Raw genomic sequence first — 18452 nt, 5'->3', positions numbered from 1 at the left:
CCTTTGCTTTTGGGCTCAGGAAACGAGCACTGAATGATGGGATCGTATTGTCATGCAGGTGTGGGATGATGAGCAATGGCTACAGAACTTTCAGATGCAGAAAGCCACCTTCCTGGAACAGTGTGCAGAGCTCGCCCCAGCACTGTGGCGCAAGGACGTTATAATGAGAGCTCCATCCTATCAGTAGAGAAGTGTGTGGCAATCGCTGTGTGGAAGCTGGCAACTCCAGACGGCTACTGATCAGTGGAGAATCAATTTGGAGTTGGGAAGTTGACCGTTGAGGCTGTGTTAATGCAAGTGTGCAGGGCAATAAATTACATCCTGCTACGAAGGACTTTGACTGTGGGAAATGTGCATGAAATAGTGAACAAATTTGCAGAAATGGATTTTCCTAACTGTGGAGGGGTGATAGATGGCAAACACATTCCAATTTTGGCACCAGATCACCTTGCGTTGGAATACATCAATAGGAAGGGGTACTTCTCCATGGAGTTGCAGGCACTTGTGGATCACTATGCGTGTTTCACTGACATCAGCATGGGGTGGTCCGGGAAGGTGCATGATGCATGCATCTTTGGGAACACTGGCCTGTATAGAAAGCTATAAGCGGGGACTTTTTCTCCAAACCAGAAGATTAGTGGGGGATGTTGAAACGCACATAGTAATCCTGGGAGACCTGGTATATCCTTTACAGCCGTGGTTTATGAAACCTTACACGGGAAATCTGGACAGCAGTAAGGAGTGGTTCAGCAACAGACTGAGTAGGTGCCTGATGACAGCTGAATGTTCCTTTGGCAGATTAAAGCCGCGCTGGCGATGCCTTTATGGCAGGTTAGACTTTAATGAGGATAATATTCCCAGTGTCATAGCCACGTGTAGTATGTTGTATAATCTCTGTGAAGCTAAGGGTGAAAGGTTTGCTCAGGGGTGGAGTGTTGAGGCAGACTGCTTGGCTGCTGATTTTGAACAGCCAGATACTAGATAGCTAGAGGAGCCCAGAGGGGGACAATTCAAATCAGGGAGGCTTTGAGGCAACACTTTGAAAATGAGAAGCAGTAATATATATCTCTCTGATTGGTGCTGCAATGTTACATTACATGTAGTTTTCCTAGGAAGTAATGGTGACATTTGGGCCTTACATTCCAGCAAGCACATGAATAAACTGCCTGAGTATATATTGATAGTGCCTGCTATCTCAATTTGTACAAAACAAATAAAGATGAGTTACCATTCAAAAACTTTGCTTTTATTGCACAAAAACCAGCACGTGCGCGCACACACACACACAAAGATGCTTGGTGGGAAAGAAGGAACCAGGGAAGGGCAGACTTTCAGAGCTGTATGTAGATCCAGCTATCATTGTGAAAGTTGTCTGAGTGGAGTGAAGGGGAAACCAAGAAGTCCCAGAAAGTAGAAAGGAATTTGCAGACAGAGTTTGGGGGGTGAGGGTGGCATGGAAAAGAGTTCTGAATGTGCTGCAGGGGAGGACTTCAGCATCTGCATTTACTCCTCTGTTAATTTAATCATCCGCTCCGTAGCATCCTTAACAAACTCCTGATTCTCTTTTCTGTCCTGCCGTTCAGTTTCCCAGCACTCCCGTGTTCCCTTTTCTCTGCATTGGAGCAGAGCAGTACCTCCCGGAACATGTCATCTTTGCTGCGTTGTGGGCGCCTTTTTATCTGGCAGAAATGCGTGGCTAATGTGTGGGGAGTGTCCTGAAGGCCACATCTGCCAAAGCACAAGGGACAATGCACAGAAGCAGGATTGTTAAATTCACGCACAGCTTTGAAACATTTCAGTTAAATACACCTTTGGCAACATAATAATCACTTTCTCACTGACCTTTGGCAAGCACACATCTCTGCAAACACCCAAAGCATGGTGAGTGTTGCTGGGTGAGTGAGGGAGCTCCACATGGGGAAAAGAACATGCACTCTGCAAGGATCTTTAAAAAAGGGAAGAAGGAGGATCCTGGGAACTACAGGCCAGTCAGCCTCACCTCAGTCCCTGGAAAAATCATGGAGCAGGTCCTCAAAGAATCAATCCTGAAGCACTTGCATGAGAGGAAAGTGATCAGGAACAGCCAGCATGGATTCACCAAGGGAAGGTCATGCCTGACTAATCTAATCGCCTTTTATGATGAGATTACTGGTTCTGTGGATGAAGGGAAAGCAGTGGATGTATTGTTTCTTGACTTTAGCAAAGCTTTTGACACGGTCTCCCACAGTATTCTTGTCAGCAAGTTAAGGAAGTATGGGCTGGATGAATGCACTACAAGGTGGGTAGAAAGCTGGCTAGATTGTCGGGCTCAACGGGTAGTGATCAATGGCTCCATGTCTAGTTGGCAGCCGGTATCAAGTGGAGTGCCCCAAGGGTCGGTCCTGGGGCCGGTTTTGTTCAATATCTTCATAAATGATCTGGAGGATGGTGTGGATTGCACTCTCAGCAAATTTGCGGATGATACTAAACTGGGAGGAGTGGTAGATACGCTGGAGGGGAGGGATAGGATACAGAAGGACCTAGACAAATTGGAGGATTGGGCCAAAAGAAATCTGATGAGGTTCAATAAGGATAAGTGCAGGGTCCTGCACTTAGGATGGAAGAATCTAATGCACAGCTACAGACTAGGGACCGAATGGCTAGGCAGCAGTTCTGCGGAAAAGGACCTAGGGGTGACAGTGGACAAGAAGCTGGATATGAGTCAGCAGTGTGCCCTTGTTGCCAAGAAGGCCAATGGCATTTTGGGATGTATAAGTAGGGGCATAGCGAGCAGATCAAGGGATGTGATCGTTCCCCTCTATTCGACATTGGTGAGGCCTCATCTGGAGTACTGTGTCCAGTTTTGGGCCCCACACTACAAGAAGGATGTGGATAAATTGGAGAGAGTCCAGCGAAGGGCAACAAAAATGATTAGGGGTCTAGAACACATGACTTATGAGGAGAGGCTGAGGGAGCTGGGATTGTTTAGCCTGCAGAAGAGAAGAATGAGGGGGGATTTGATAGCTGCTTTCAACTACCTGAAAGGGGGTTCCAAAGAGGATGGCTCTAGACTGTTCTCAATGGTAGCAGATGACAGAACGAGGAGTTATGGTCTCAAGTTGCAGTGGGGGAGGTTTAGATTGGATATTAGGAAAAACTTTTTCACTAAGAGGGTGGTGAAACACTGGGATGCGTTACCTAGGGAGGTGGTAGAATCTCCTTCCTTAGAGGTTTTTAAGGTCAGGCTTGACAAAGCCCTGGCTGGGATGATTTAACTGGGAATTGGTCCTGCTTCGAGCAGGGGGTTGGACTAGATGACCTTCTGGGGTCCCTTCCAACCCTGATATTCTATGATTCTATGATTGTGGTACAGCTGATCAAGGAAAAAATTCTAAAGTTCTCCCACACTTTTCCCCAGGTGGGGGTCATTCTAGCAGATATCTCACTGCTAAGGGTAAGCAGGGAAACCAGAGTACATCTACTCCATGCTTGTGGCTTCCGCTCTGCTCCCTATGCTGCACTCCTGTGTGCCTCTTTGGTCCCTGTAGAAGTGATTGCTGAATGGCACAGGAAAGTTTCCTACAATGGGGGAAGGAACAAACTGCTCTGCCATGGAACCTGCGGCAGAGGATTACCGAGTACCTCCAGGAAACTTTCCTGGAGATCTCTCTGGAGGATTCCTGTGAGATCTCGGCGTGCATCAACACCCTGTTCTGCCGTACCAATTAGCTACACAGGGAAATATCCAGCTCACAGAAACACAGCCAGCATCCCATATTTCTATGTCCTGAACCCACCTCCGCACTACACAAGCCACATCCACTTACCAGGAGTCTCATCTTCTGCTTTTTGCTCATTGGAGAGCAACTCCTGAGACTGGCTAGACACCTCTGGAGTGGAGAACAGTTCCTGGCTGCCTGCCCCACCAGGTGACCCTGCTGGGAGCTGCACATCGTCCTCTAACTCCACTTCTTCATCAGTTACTTCGTCCCTGGGTTAGGTCCTCTTTCCACCACTTTCGGGCCTTCCAAAGTATCCACGGGGCTCTTGGCGATGGAGGTGGGGTTGCCACAAAGGATAAGGTGGCGACCCCACCTCCATCGCCATTTCTCCTTATAGAACTGGTCGATCTTAGCTGCAGCACCAAAGTGACGGTTTGCCTCCCTTACCTTATGGTACGCCTGCCTGAGCTCCTTTATCTTCACTGTGTACTGCAGCGTGTCCCGATCATAGCCCTCGCACAAGCCTTGGGAAATGTGCCCGTAGGTATCCCAAATCCTATGGCTCAAGCGCAGCTGTGACTGACCAGCCTCCTCTCCATATACTGAGCGGATCCAACAGCTCTGTAGTGGTCCAAGCAGGAGAGCGTTTGCTGCTATAATCTGTCGTGGTCACCTGGGAAGACCTCTCCATGCCGAGCCAACAGGAAATAGAATTTCAAAAATCCCCAGGGCTTCTAAGGGGGAGGGGTGGATGGCCGTTTACTTGGCTGCAGGGCAGCGGAGTTCAAATTGCTGACCAGAGCAGTCACGATGGATATTGTGGGACACCTCCTGAAAGCGAATTAAAGCGATGAAATCAAGCGTGGTGTCTACACTGGCACTTTGTTGACAAAAATTTAGAGGAAAAAGACTTATGTCTCTTGTTGGGATGGTTGTATTTTGTCACCAAAACAGGGTATTTTGCTGACCAAAGTCACATTGGAGGGTGTACACCTTCACTGTTTTGTCGACAAAAGGCAGCTTTTGTCGACTAAACTTTAGTATAGACAAGGCCTTAGTGAGTGAATATAGTACAAAGTCTTGAGGTAGTAGATTTTGGGTAACATTAACTTTTTCAGAAGCACCTAAAAGTGACTGAAGAGCAAAAGTCCCCCACTTTCAAAAGTGGCTTAGGCATTCGGTAGCCTAAGTCCCATGGAAAGTCATCCTTTATTGCATGACTGTTTGTTGCGCTGTCTGCCATACTGCTCTGTCTGCCATTACTGCTGGGCTATGCTTCTACCTTGTCTTCAGTCAAATGAAAAACTCACTTCTGTGAGGCTCACAAGAAGTGAATTTAGAATTTGAAACAAAACAAAATACTGAGCCATCCCCACAATTGGATTTCACGGTACTTCCTGAGTGAAATTGAGGCCCTATTGAAATCAATGGAAAAACACTCCTTGACCTCAGTAGAGTCAGGCTTTCATCTCTTATCTTGCATGGGCCCAGTTCTGAGCTCACACCACTGTCGATCAAGAATAACTCCACTGAATGCAACAGAGTTACTACTGGTGTGAATGGGTTCAGAACCAGGCACTACAAGTCTTCTCTTTTACACTGTAAACTTTTTGGGGTAAAGGCTGCCTTTGTTTCTTGTACTATAGTGCTGAGCATCATGTTTGAGTTAAACAATTTTAAAAAATCAGATTTCCCTGTCTTTTTATCACAAGGATTTGTCCTTGCATTAGCAGCTTCTGCTCCCTTTTATATACAGACTAAACACAAGGATGTCTGTATTAGCAATGCTTTAACAATAGAAGGTTTGCTGATTCTCTAGTCCATTACACAGGTTTTATATCAGTGTAAATTCATTAAAGCCAATGGAGTAACACTGCCATCGCACCAGTGTCACAGAGTGGAGGCTTGGCCCCAATATTTATTATTGAACTTTCTCTCCTACCCCCCTTCACTTGTCAAAGTGCTCCCTTTAGTCCCAACTTTGAAAAGCAGCTGGCAGAGCCTCACTGTGTAACCCTCAAAGAGCAGGATGGGAAGCCAACACTTCAGCCACTGTCACTACTGAAAAAAGAAAAGGAGTACTTGTGGCACCTTAGAGATGAACAAATTTATTTAAGCATAAGCTTTCGTGAGCTACAACTCACTTCATCAGATGCATGCAGTAGAAAATACAGTGAGCTGTAGCTTACGAAAGCTTATGCTCAAATAAATTTGTTCGTCTCTAAGGTGCCACAAGTCCTCCTTTTCTTTTTGCGGCTACAGACTAACACGGCTGCTACTCTGAAACCTGTCACTACTGAGGTTGTTGTATTAAACAGCAGAGCACCATCGGAGCTGGTGCATGGAATGCAATCTTCTGCTAGAGAGAGGGTCAGGTGAGGTAGGGCATTTAATGTGGCCTGAAGAGCCAGTGCTGGCAGAAAACTCTCTCCTTCCTGGGGAGTGTCAGTACCTCTGTTTCTCCCCATAGGTGGATCTAGAGTTCTGCCTTCAGCATACTCCTCCGGTATATTGAAATACAAATAATGAAGCAGTTTATTTTGGATGATTGATTGTGGAGATATTGCTCACAAACCCAGATCATCTCATTTCACTTCCTGCCATTCCATTAATAAGGAAAGTGATGGTTTCCATGCTTTGGCATGTTTGCCGTTTTGAGGTTGAGCCAGTTGTCTTTTGGCATTCAGGCTTCTGTAAGTGATGGAAGATTATACCTTGGAATTGGTGTCTTAAATGGCTCAATTCCTTAAAAGGTTATAAATGCTGAGATATTCTCTGGGAAGTAATGTACGGTTCCTTTCTGTTTGACTTTACAGAGATAAAAAATAGTGGGGGATTTTTATGTGTATCTCAGTTTTTCCACCTAAAAGAATAATAATAAAAAAGCTAGTGTATTCCTATGTGCTACATAATTGCACTGACTGTTGCCTGTCAAGACTTGAAAGGATCCTCCCTCTTACACCGCCCCCTACAGCCATTTCAGCAGCTAAGGTAGTTGACGACAGTGATTTTGGCTGTAATTTATAACTTTGGAGCTAATTTGTCCTATTCGTGAGTTTTGTGTACACCTATTTACACTTGCTGGGGATCTGGCTCAAAGACTCCATCAAATGACTGTCAGGCATGTTATATTAGGATAGCTCACAAACCCAAAAAAGTAGGTGGTTTAGTATTCTAAAACTTTGTTGAGGCATTTTACCAGGGCAGTATCTGACCACCTTACAGAAATACTATAGTCATCATCATGGCCCTTATCCCGCTTACAAACATGCAAAAGAACTACTTACCTGCTTAAAGTTAAGCATATCTGTGTTTGTGGGATCAGGTTACATGCTGCTAAATTACAAGCGAGTCTTAAGTTTGGTTCTCTTCTCTTCTGTCACATGAAGACAAAAAATGGGATTATTATTATATTGAAGTATCAGGGGGTAGCCGTGCTGGTCTGTATCCACAAAAAAAGAGTTGCATCTGAAGAAGTGAGGTTTTTACCCACGAAAGCTTATGCTCCAATAAATCTGTTAGTCTTTAAGGTGCCACTGGACTCCTTGTTGTTTTTATTGAGTTTTCTACTGGAATATTATATAATTTATTATGAGTGTTCTTCTGTTATCTAATATTCCATGAAAAAACGCATGAACTAATATTACTGTCTTGAATTTATTTACTTATTATGCTGAACCAAATTATTTGTGAATAATTCATCAATTTACAGAAATAATTTGTGAATATTTGACAAACATTATTGATCACTTATAGAGGCGGTCAAGTACTGAGAAAAATGTTCACCAATTTATTTGAGGATTGACAAGAAAAAAAATCAGTGGAGATATTCATTATAATTATTTGGCCAATTCAGATTCTACCTTATCACTAGAAAATGCCACTCTTCAGGGTTCCAAGAAAAATATTCCATCCATATTTAATTGACCAGAAATTAAACATTGAGAGAATATTTTTTTTTCTTTGCAAGAAATTCTACAGGGAACTAATATAACCTTTCCTCAGTTGTAACAACAATACAATCTACAGAATTAAAAATGTTGTTATTCACAGCTTCTAGCACATTTGGTATGAATATGCTTCTGCTATTTTATATTCTAGTAAAAAACTCATGAACTAATGTAATTCTTTATATAAGTTTATTTTTCAGTCTTACCATAAAATCTTCATTCATAGAATTCCCAGATCCAGTTACGAAGCACTGAAAGTGGAAGCTAGATATGCAGTTCATACCCATATTCTTTACTGAACAGATTGCTGGTGCACTGCACAGAAAATAGCATAACAGCTTGTAATGTGCCCCAGTCAATTTTAAAATTATGGGATCTGAGGATAGCTACAAATGTATCTGTGGTGCCTGTAGTGAGGTGTGGGCTCTCTCTGACCCAGAAGGGGAGGAACCACCCTCTGTGCCCAGGTGGGTGGAGCCAGACCTGCCTCATCCCTCCCACTGGGAGTGGATAGGCGGGACAGGAAGTATAAAAGGCGGAGCCTCTAACTCAGTTGGGTCTGGAAGAGTGAGGGAGATAGATGCATCCTGCTTGCTTCAGGCTGCTGACTTTGCTGCTGAGCCCAGAGATGCCCTGCTTGCAGAGGAACCCCTTGGGGTGGCAGCTTCCCCACTGTAGGCCAGGTGGCTGGTGTTAGCCTACCATCTGCCAGAACTAGGATGACAGGCTACTTGCTAGCTCTACCCTGCTTGAGGGCTGGAGCCCATAGACTGGTGTTTGCTCTGCCCCTGCCTAAGGGCCCAGAGCCTATAGACTGTTGGTGTTTACTCTGCCCCTGCCTAAGGGCCCAGAGCCTATAGACTATTTGGGGTTCAGCCCCACTAGATCAGTCAGGATTCTAACTCCTGGTCTGCCAATTTCCACTGATACTAGGCAGCAATCATGACGGTATAGTGAGGCAGTGTGGCCTCCCTCTGACTCAGAAGGGGAGAGACGACTGCAACACCACTACATGCCCCACAAATATATTACGGACAATTCAATGCATATTTTTGCAATTTTCCTAAGGTAACGTTTCCAGGCTTCTTAAGTGAAATGTATCAGAAAAATAATGGTCATATTTCTATAGCTCTTTTCACCCAAAACCTTCTATGCGCCTTACAACCATGACAATTCACAAAGCTTTACAACATTTCTGTAGGGAAGGTAGGTATCATTACTCCCCCTTTGTGGATAGGGAAACTGAGGCACAATAGGTTACCTATCCTACGCAAAGTCACATAGCAAAGCAGCAACCAAGCAAGACTCCCAGTCCTGAGTTTTAATCACTGGAAACTGCTCCCTCAAATAGTGCAATTGATGCCTCTTCAGAATCTTTTGAGTGCTAACTTGCCACTTTTAACATATCAGCAAAATGTAATACTTTTAGCTTGTGCTAGAACAATGTACTGCTAAATGCTAGCTGGATCCTAAACCTCCGGTAACTAAAAACCAGTTGAAAGAGTTTGCAACTTGCAAAAAGACTGGAAGATTAATTTTACAAAGTGATCTGCATATTCATCTAAACTTGATGTATCTGGCATCAAAGCACTTAAACATAGACTCAAAATCCACCTTACGCTGATCTTGCAGAACACATTATTGACTTCTGTTTCCATGTCTACTCAGTGATTTATCTTGTTTCCTCAAATATGATTCTACCAAAAGACAGTAAGTTATCATCTTTGTGCCTGATTTGCCCTTTGTCTCTGTATGGTGCCCATGAACACTGTTTGTACACTGTGCTCATGTACTCTGAGTTAGGGTGAATGTATTGATGTATTCATTGGTGTACTGACATTTTTTTGGTACAATTTCCTCAGTGTATTTATGTGAGTTTTAGTGCTCATGACCAGTGCCCTGCTGACAGCATTGGAGACTCAATTTCTCCGTTTATCCCCAGAACAGACACAGCATGGGCAACATAAGCATAAACTTGTTCACACTTCCCTGCTAGTGTGCTTGGGCAATGATGAGAAGGGACCATCTCTAGGGCGGAGAGGATCGTTCAGCCCCCATTGCCCCCTTTATTCCTTGCCTGCCCTCTTTACTGTTTTCCTTTTAATGATTAAAGGCCCAATCCAGCTCCCTCCAAAGTCCATGGGAGTCTTCCGATTGGTGTTAGAAGGAGTTGATCAGGCCCCTTATTGTTGTGAAACTTCTGTATCATTCTGTTTTATCATACAGTTATGAATTTAAAATATTTTTAAAATATCCTCCATATGTGCTGTGCTCTCTTATGAGTATATCCAAGTAAAAACTGGATGAAATAGGTGGAACATTAGCAACTTTAAACATCTTGGCACAATGGGAAAATATTGGGTTCTGTTCCCAGCTCTCCACTGACTTGATGTGCAACAAAGATCTTAGTCAGCTCACCACTCTGCCTCAGTTTCCTCATCTGTAAAATGTTGATAATGATCCACACCTTCCTTTGCAAAGCTATTTGAGATCATGAAGCAAAAAGTACTGTAGAAGAGCTAAGTTATCGATAGGTAGGGCCAATTAACCAGTTGTCTTTAAATTTTTCTTAACACAAAGAATAAAATCATTTTTAACTTATACCCTTTAAGAATAATTGAATTTCCACCAAATTTAGGCCTTGATACTGTAGTGAAGTTCATATCTGCCCATATGGTTCAAGTCACATGATAAAGGTCTTTATTGTAAACATAAGATTTCAGTTCTGATCCCATATTCAGTGTTTATTTTCAAAATGTGTGTCCTAACTGCTGCAGCAGTTTAGATCTGTTAACACTGTGCAAATGAAAGCACATGTGGCCTACATTTTTCAAAGGTGACTAGTGATTTTGGGTGCCCAGTTTGGGATACCTTTAAGGAGCCTGATTTGCAGAAAGCATGAAGCATTTGTTCCCAGAAAATCAGGCCCCTTTAAAGTATATCAAGTTGGGCACTCAAAATCAGTAGTCCTATTTGAAAATGTAGGGTGTGTTTAATTGAATTATGCTTTAAAATTATGTATTTATACTGTACATATGCAGCATATTTCAGTATAGCATTTTAGTCTGTGTCATGAAGTAGTAACTGCAAAATTTATTCCTATTAGCTTGGACAGAAAACTGTCGTCTGGATTGAAAACTGGCTAAAAGATTTTAAATAAAGAGTAAAATTAAATGGCAATATATCAAATTATGGGCAAGTGTCTAAACAGCTACCCTGAGAGCTGTGTGAGATCTGGTCTTGCTACTCTGGTGCATAGGACGAGTTTACACCATGCACCATTTTTTTAGAAAGTGCTGCCTGCTTCCTGGATGTGCCAGGCCCACTCTGTGCTTCAGCGTGAAGAGGGGCAGGTCCATTTTTTCACCCCCTTATGGGGACTCACAAGGGGAGGAAGGCTTCTTTGTATTCACTCCTGACACCCACCCACAGGCAAGCCAGTTGCAATGTGCCCAAGATTGTTCTTGTGATACAGAAGGATATAATGTTAAAAAGTCCCAAGTGAAGTTAAGTGCTCGGAACTGTATTGTCAGGAATAGTCCTGTATGTACTAGATGATCTAACAGGCGTTTTCAATATCTCATTTTAATAATTCTTATACTCAGAATGCCCTTCCAATTTCTATTTGTCTGGCTTCCATTGTCTCCTCATCCAAATCACTCATTTAAAAACCAAAATACTTATGCAGAATTGCCTATGAAGAATGAGTTCGTTTCCACTCCAAAAAGCCTTTGAATCAACATGATGTATGTATGCATGTAAAACTGAGTGTCCATACAGTCATGTAGCTGATCCATGTCCCTCTTTGCCCCTCCCTTTCCTGGTATATGTTACATCTTCACTTGTCTGTCAAGCCCATCGCTTATTTTTTAAGCAATTCAGGACAGGCATCTGTCTTTTTTTTCTTTTGTGTTTCTGTGCAACATCTAGTACACTTGTGAGTGCTGTTAAACAGTGATTCTGTGCTGTACAACATGAGGCCACACAATACATCTTTGCCCTGACTTTACAACAATATTGGGTTTTTTTCCCCAGTTCCACTTGCAACTCCTAGAACATCAACAAGTCTTCCAACAATTTTACAGGAGCGGACCTCCTTTATTCATCAGTACAATGCCAGAAAATCTCCTAATGAACCCATCCGAGGAAAGGTAAGACAATGTGCATCCTGTATGATTAATAGCATGCAGGAAGCTGGAGGAGTAAGTTTATTCACGAACTTCCGACTAACTGTTTTAAAAGTAAGAAATACTGTTACACGCTTTAGAATTGCCAGGACTTAATATTAATGACACTTTTTAATATAACTTAAACATTTCATTCTGTGTTTATGTGCATCATAACACCGTGGTTTCCAGCACCTATAATAATAGATAAATGCCCTAATGATATATGACACAGTTTGGATTTCCAGTAGGTCTATGTCTGCTCTCACTTACATCTGAGGTCAGTGGAGTAAAAATAATGTGGGATCGAAACCAGGCCCAATGTGTATTTTGAAGCCATTCCATAAGTAAATATCCAAAAGTTTTGTCAGTCTTTGTTGCCTACAAGTTTTTTGTGTGTGTTTCTTACAAATCAATAATTAACTGTGTAGGGGCCTGATCCAAAAGCAATTGAAATCAGTGGAAAGACTTCCATTGACTCCGGTAGGCTTTGAATCAGGCCCAAAATACAGAATTCCATTCTTGGAAACATATTGTTTGTTCCCACTTCTGTTTATAAAAAAGAGAACCTTTCTGTGTGACCCTAATGGACAAAGTTGTTTGGGTTGCAGTCATAAATCTCCTGGCCTACAAAAGCAGCAGTTTAGAATTGTATCCATAGCAACCCATGTAGCAAGAAATAAAATCTGATATGATTAGACTTACACAGGAGAGCCATATGCAAGTCACACACTCAGGGTGACAGAATGGTTGTGAACCAGAGAAAATAAGATGCATTTTTTCTTTTATTTGTTGTTTCTCTCCAAGTTTTCCTGCTGTGCCCCATTTCATGGATAAGAAAGGCTAACAGGCCAGACAGTATTCCATTGCCTGTAGCTATTGGGAGGGGGCCTAGGCTGATGGCCAGACAGTATTCCATTGCCTGTAGCTATTGGGAGGGGGCCTAGGCTGATGGCCAGACAGTATTCCATTGCCTGTAGCTATTGGGAGGGGGCCTAGGCTGATGGCCAGACAGTATTCCATTGCCTGTAGCTATTGGGAGGGGGCCTAGGCTGATGGCCAGACAGTATTCCATTGCCTGTAGCTATTGGGAGGGGGCCTAGGCTGATGGCCAGACAGTATTCCATTGCCTGTAGCTATTGGGAGGGGGCCTAGGCTGATGGCCAGACAGTATTCCATTGCCTGTAGCTATTGGGAGGGGGCCTAGGCTGATGGCCAGACAGTATTCCATTGCCTGTAGCTATTGGGAGGGGGCCTAGGCTGATGGCCAGACAGTATTCCATTGCCTGTAGCTATTGGGAGGGGGCCTAGGCTGATGGCCAGACAGTATTCCATTGCCTGTAGCTATTGGGAGGGGGCCTAGGCTGATGGCCAGACAGTATTCCATTGCCTGTAGCTATTGGGAGGGGGCCTAGGCTGATGGCCAGACAGTATTCCATTGCCTGCAGCTATTGGGAGGGGGCCTAGGCTGATGGCCAGTAGAGAGACCAAGAAACAAGTGGATGTTTTGCCAGCACTTGAGCTAATAAATGAACTCAGATCACAGCTGCATTTACTAACTGCTTATGCTCCCCTGGTTAACGTCAACCTTGTTTCCCTTTCCAGCGACATGGAGCTTTTGTGTGGACAGAGATAAAACCAGTGAGTGGGCCAGTAGTTCCTCAGGGAACAGAAGTATTCCTGAGTGCTAGAGGGTCATGCTCACTGGAACAGGCAAAAACAGAGAAAGGAAACTCAGTGGAAAGCCAAATGACCTCACCCACTCTCTGCCTGCACAATTCCCAGGAGACATTAGGCTGTGAAACTCACTTATCAAAACCAGACGTCCGAGAAGCAGCCAAGGCATATCCCAGAATCCCTGTAAGAGGACAGAAGAGTTCAGACATTTCTCAGGCAACTGAGGTGGATGTTATCCGTCCTGCTGAGGAAGAGTCTTTATGTCCAGCAATGAAAGGTCCTCTGGATAAATCTCTGAATAGGTTACCTCCCACACATAAAAACATATGAATCACTGAGATCACCATCAGTCACTAAAATGAAGAGAGCCTGGAATCACTGTGCAAGCTCATGCATTTGCTTGGTCTAATATCAATAATACTAAACACAAGCTAACAATTCACTGGTGTCAGCGAGAACACAGTACTCCTTTGACAAAACAACAGCTGCACTGTACTTTGATGTTTGTCGAAAACTATATACCTATAAGAATTATGGGGTGGGTTTGTTTTTTTTTTAAGGTGGAATTGATTTCCTTGTTAGGCTGAACACAATCATCTTGATCATATATATTCTGTACTAAGTCTGACTTTGAGTTAATTAACACTTTCGGGTCTGGAAGTGATTATGATTCTTGAGTATGTACTTTTTTTTCAGTAATAGAAACACCAGTTATAGTGTTTGGTTTTATTGCTGATTGCTGTTTTTTTAACATATATACTTGTGACATGCTAATTCTCCTTGGATGCTGCAGTGTGGAGTATGATTTCACACACCATATGGTGTCAGCTTGTGATAAATGGAAACCATTATGCTTCCATAGGAAACAATGGCAGTCAAGAGAGACAATTTGCTGTAGCCCACAGGAATGCAAAAATAATGTGTGTTGCCACTCTGAACAGCTAACAAGGACAGCTTTGAAGTAAACCTTTCTTTCTTTTTGGGAGCAAGGAGGACAGGCATTTTCTTCCAGACTTGTGCTGCTGTTCTTGTTTGAATGTGTTTCACATCAAAAATGCAGAAGAGATCTTAATTACTGTATGCTTTTTCCCAATACTAGAGAAAAATCATTAATCCAGAGACTGATGGGTACATTTTTACTGATTGGACTATTTCCCTAATTTTTTTAGGGAAACACAGAAAGTTTAGGCTTCAGTTATAACCTACAGTTATTCATCAAACAGTGAAGCAAGTTATTACCTGTAGCTCTTAAACAGCTCCTCTTATATACCAGGGAGGTTAATGTATGCATTTTACTTCAGTGAGAGCAATAAAAGTTTGATTTCCAACTTTCTGTTCTGAGAAGATATTATAACAATGTTACATGTTCTATATGTTCTCTTCACAAAGAATAATAGCAAAAACCTGGGAAAATATTCTTTGGAACTTATTTTGAAACAATATTTACCAAGGATTGGGCAGGTCCCATATATTATAGCTAAAAGTTAAAATGAACTTAATATATATAGTGCTGATTACTTGTTTTTGCTTGAGCTGAGACTTCAGGGACCAAATTTGGCCTTCAGATATGCATACACAACTTCCACTGATGTTGGTGGCAGCTGTATACAATATGGGAAGCAGAGTCTGGCTCTTTAATGTACATGCTAGCTGTAGTAGTTACATGTAATTCAGAACCCACCATCATTAATACATTAATAACATATTGACATTAGTGGACATACAGTTGTGACCAATAGGTAAATATCTATCATAATATAATTATATTATTTTGTTTGTCTTAATTCTAGTCATTACATCTTTTGATTGTCAGTTCACTACAAATGAACAGTTCATCATATAAGCAAAGTGTAGGTGTAGGAAATTAGTTAGAAATGAACAAATGGGGTAAAACTGAAACATTTTCTAAAAATGCTAATATAGAAGCGTCAGCTGCTGGACTGCAGTACAGCCGCTCTGGGCTACACTGCCAGTGGTTTTTGGCTATAAAGGAAGCATGCCCAGCACCAGAAGGATCACCCAAGTACAAAACATATGTTCAAATAGAGTGCAGCCATCATAGAAACTCCTTAAATCATTGCCCTTCTTGTTACTGGCATAGGGAATGGGGCTAGAGGGGAAAAAAGCATGGCCAGAATACCCCTACACTGCATTACCTTTGGCTGCTATTTCAACTTCTTCAAGCCACTAGTAGGCAAAGCAGATTAGAGCCAGCAGGTAGCTGGTTAAACAATTCTAGCTACTTTGTAAAGTGCTTTGAGATCTACTGACAAAAAGCAGTATGTAAGTTGGTATTTTTTTAATTATTATTTATTATTCTGGAGGGCAAAACTTTGCATACCTGACACAGCTCTAACCAATGCTCAAGCTTCTTCTGGACAGTTTTTCACATGAAACAACAGAAGTCTGGCATCATATTAAATTAGCTATTTCCGTAAAACAAAGGAATTTTCAAAACAAAAACTTTGTTACTTTACAGCTAAATTTACTAAGGGCCATTTGAGAGGTCCCATTAAACACAGCCATTAAGAAACAAAACACAAACATTAAAAATAATGGAAAAACATACAAAGATTACATAAATTCTGGCGCTAGCCTAACCTCGAAATCGCACATGCATATGTGAGTATCCAGATACACCATTAAACAGAAAACTTAGTGATCAGTACACAAACCAACTTAATTTTGCCACTTCACAAGCCCCTCTACTTAAAAGCTTGAATACCTTATCCATAAAAAACTGTAAAATGTCTGGCCGTACAACCACATACTATCCAAAACATCAATGATATTTTAAAACCAAAGTCTAGCTGCATCTATTTCTATCAATCAAAGTTTCTGTAACCTGCATCAATTGCAGTCTGAGTAAATTAATTCCATATACCCTTAATTAGGTAAATAATCATTAGAGGCAAAGATATTCTTACATCATATTATAAAACAGTTTCCATTATATTAAAACAGGACTGTTTGTGTCAAAACAAACCATCAAACTTGATACACAGAACAAATAGTGTGTTTGTGTACATAGATATATTAACAGGTTTCAGAGTAGCAGCTGAGTTAGTCTGTATTTGCAAAAAGAAAAGGAGTACTGGTGGCACCTTAGAGACTAGCCAATTTATTTGAGCTCAAATAAATTGGTTAGTCTCTAAGGTGCCACCAGTACTCCTTATAGATATATTAAATTATCCAAATATATAATACTAAAATGGTAAAGGATATAGTTAAAGGAAAGACCATCATTAACTGAAGTAGTTAATAGTTCTACTCAATTTACACACAACAGTGGAGCTAGAAATACATAATTTTGTATCTATATAGTTCACTAACACCTGAGTACCTGTATTTTATATTCTTTCTGATGAATTCTTCCATCTGAAAGCTACCTTTTGAATATATTAAACTTGTTCTAAGTTTCTTTTGTGGATTTGCTCTAGCCATCTTGCTCCTTTGACCATGTACATTCCGCTGTGCAATTTGGGACTTCTACCATCTGCCCACACTTCATTACCTGTGCATTGAACACTTGTTGCTTTAACAAATTTCTTTCCCGTTAATGATACTTTTTGTTTGTCTCAAGCATTAGTGAAAGCATTTTACTAGCTATTATACATACGGAAAAGAATATTGTTTTGTTTAACTGGAAATTGTCTTTAAATTTATTTTATAAATACTTTGAAAATATCTCTTCTTTCTATCAAAGTTACCCATTGCCATTCATCCGACAGAATAATAGATAAACACCAATTTAAAAGAGCAATAACTGGGTCCATGGCATGAGGACAATAGGTTGGTCTGAAAAAGATGGGAACCACCTATTTCCTAAATTACTCACTGCAATACACCAGAGCTGATATATGGGACAATTTTACTTAATGCACTGAGCTTGTTCCCATTTGAGCCAATGGCAAAACTTCCATTGACTTCAAAAGGTCCCACATTGGGCTATAGGAAGCTAAATTTTAACTATCAACACTAGTATAAAATGTAGAAAGCGGCTGGGATGGGGTGAGTTCCTCACACTAGCTCTGTAAGAGTTGGGTTGGCAGGTTGAGCCCATTCAGCTAATTAGGCTGCAAATAGGAGAGTTTTAGGGAGGAGGCAGCTCGTTGGAACAAGGCTCACTTGCGCAGGAACAGGCGGGACCTAGAAAGTCAGATAGTGGACCAACAGACTAGGCGGCTGGGAAGGGTAACAGGAAGGCAGACAACAGTCACTCTAGGGGTATGTCTACACTACGAAATGAGGTTGAATTTATAGAAGTTGATTTTTAGAAAGCGATTTTACACAGTTGATTGTGTGTGTTCCCACTAAGTGCATTAAGTCGGCGGAGTGCGTCCACAGTACTGAGGCTAGCATCGACTTTCGGAGCATTGCACTGTGGGTAGCTATCCCACAGTTCCCACAGTCTCCGCCGCCCATTGGAATTCTGGGTTAAGCTCCCAATGCCTGATGGGGCAAAAACATTGTTGCGTGTGGTTTTGGGTACATGTCGTCAGTTGCCCCTCCCTCCGGGAAAGCAATGGCAGACAATCGTTTTGCCCTTTTTTTCCATGCGGGCGCCATACTACTTTCAGCAGACAGTGCAGTAGGACTTCTGTCATCATCGAACCACCACTTCCGCTGCCACTCTGCTCTCCTGCTCTTGTCTCGATAGCAAATTTCTCCATGTTGTCTCTCATGGGCTCCCGCTTCCGCTGCAACTCTGCTCTTCTGCTCTTATGAATCCACCTCGCAGGTTGTCAGCCACTGCTTCTGCTGTCACTCTGCTCTCCTGCTCTCCCGGTGGTCTCGCAGGGCTGCTTCTGCTGCAACTCTGCTCAGCTGCTCTTGTCTCGCCATAACACGGCAAGCATGCAGCCCGCTCAGCTGTTGTGTCCTGGCAGCAGACGGTGTAGAAGGTCTGCAAACCATCGTCATTGAACAACTGCTTCTGCTGCCACTCTGCTCTCCTG

At 42.3% G+C, this 18452-nt stretch overlaps 1 protein-coding gene and 1 long non-coding RNA gene across 2 annotated transcripts in view; one reads left to right on the top strand and one right to left on the bottom strand.

The window, feature by feature from the left end:
* Positions 1 to 16922, top strand: part of CIMIP6 (ciliary microtubule inner protein 6) — a 30708-nt gene extending 13786 nt beyond the window's left edge. The window contains exons 4-5 of the mRNA XM_048843155.2: positions 11687 to 11802; positions 13423 to 16922. Coding sequence (XP_048699112.2) covers positions 11687 to 11802; positions 13423 to 13824 — 518 coding nt within the window. The 3' untranslated portion in view covers positions 13825 to 16922. The remainder of the gene's footprint in view (positions 1 to 11686; positions 11803 to 13422) is intronic.
* On the bottom strand, positions 1303 to 7070 carry LOC125633510 (uncharacterized). The gene is made up of 3 exons (XR_007355633.2): positions 6989 to 7070; positions 3807 to 4532; positions 1303 to 1728 (listed from the first exon to the last, which is right to left on the bottom strand). It is a non-coding gene; the product is annotated as an uncharacterized LOC125633510 (long non-coding RNA).
* Positions 16923 to 18452: the final 1530 nt, after the last annotated feature.

The sequence above is a fragment of the Caretta caretta genome, chromosome 3, assembly GCF_965140235.1.
Source record: "Caretta caretta isolate rCarCar2 chromosome 3, rCarCar1.hap1, whole genome shotgun sequence".
NCBI classification, from domain to species: Eukaryota; Metazoa; Chordata; order Testudines; family Cheloniidae; genus Caretta; species Caretta caretta.
This window is presented reverse-complemented; position numbering and strand designations above follow the sequence as displayed.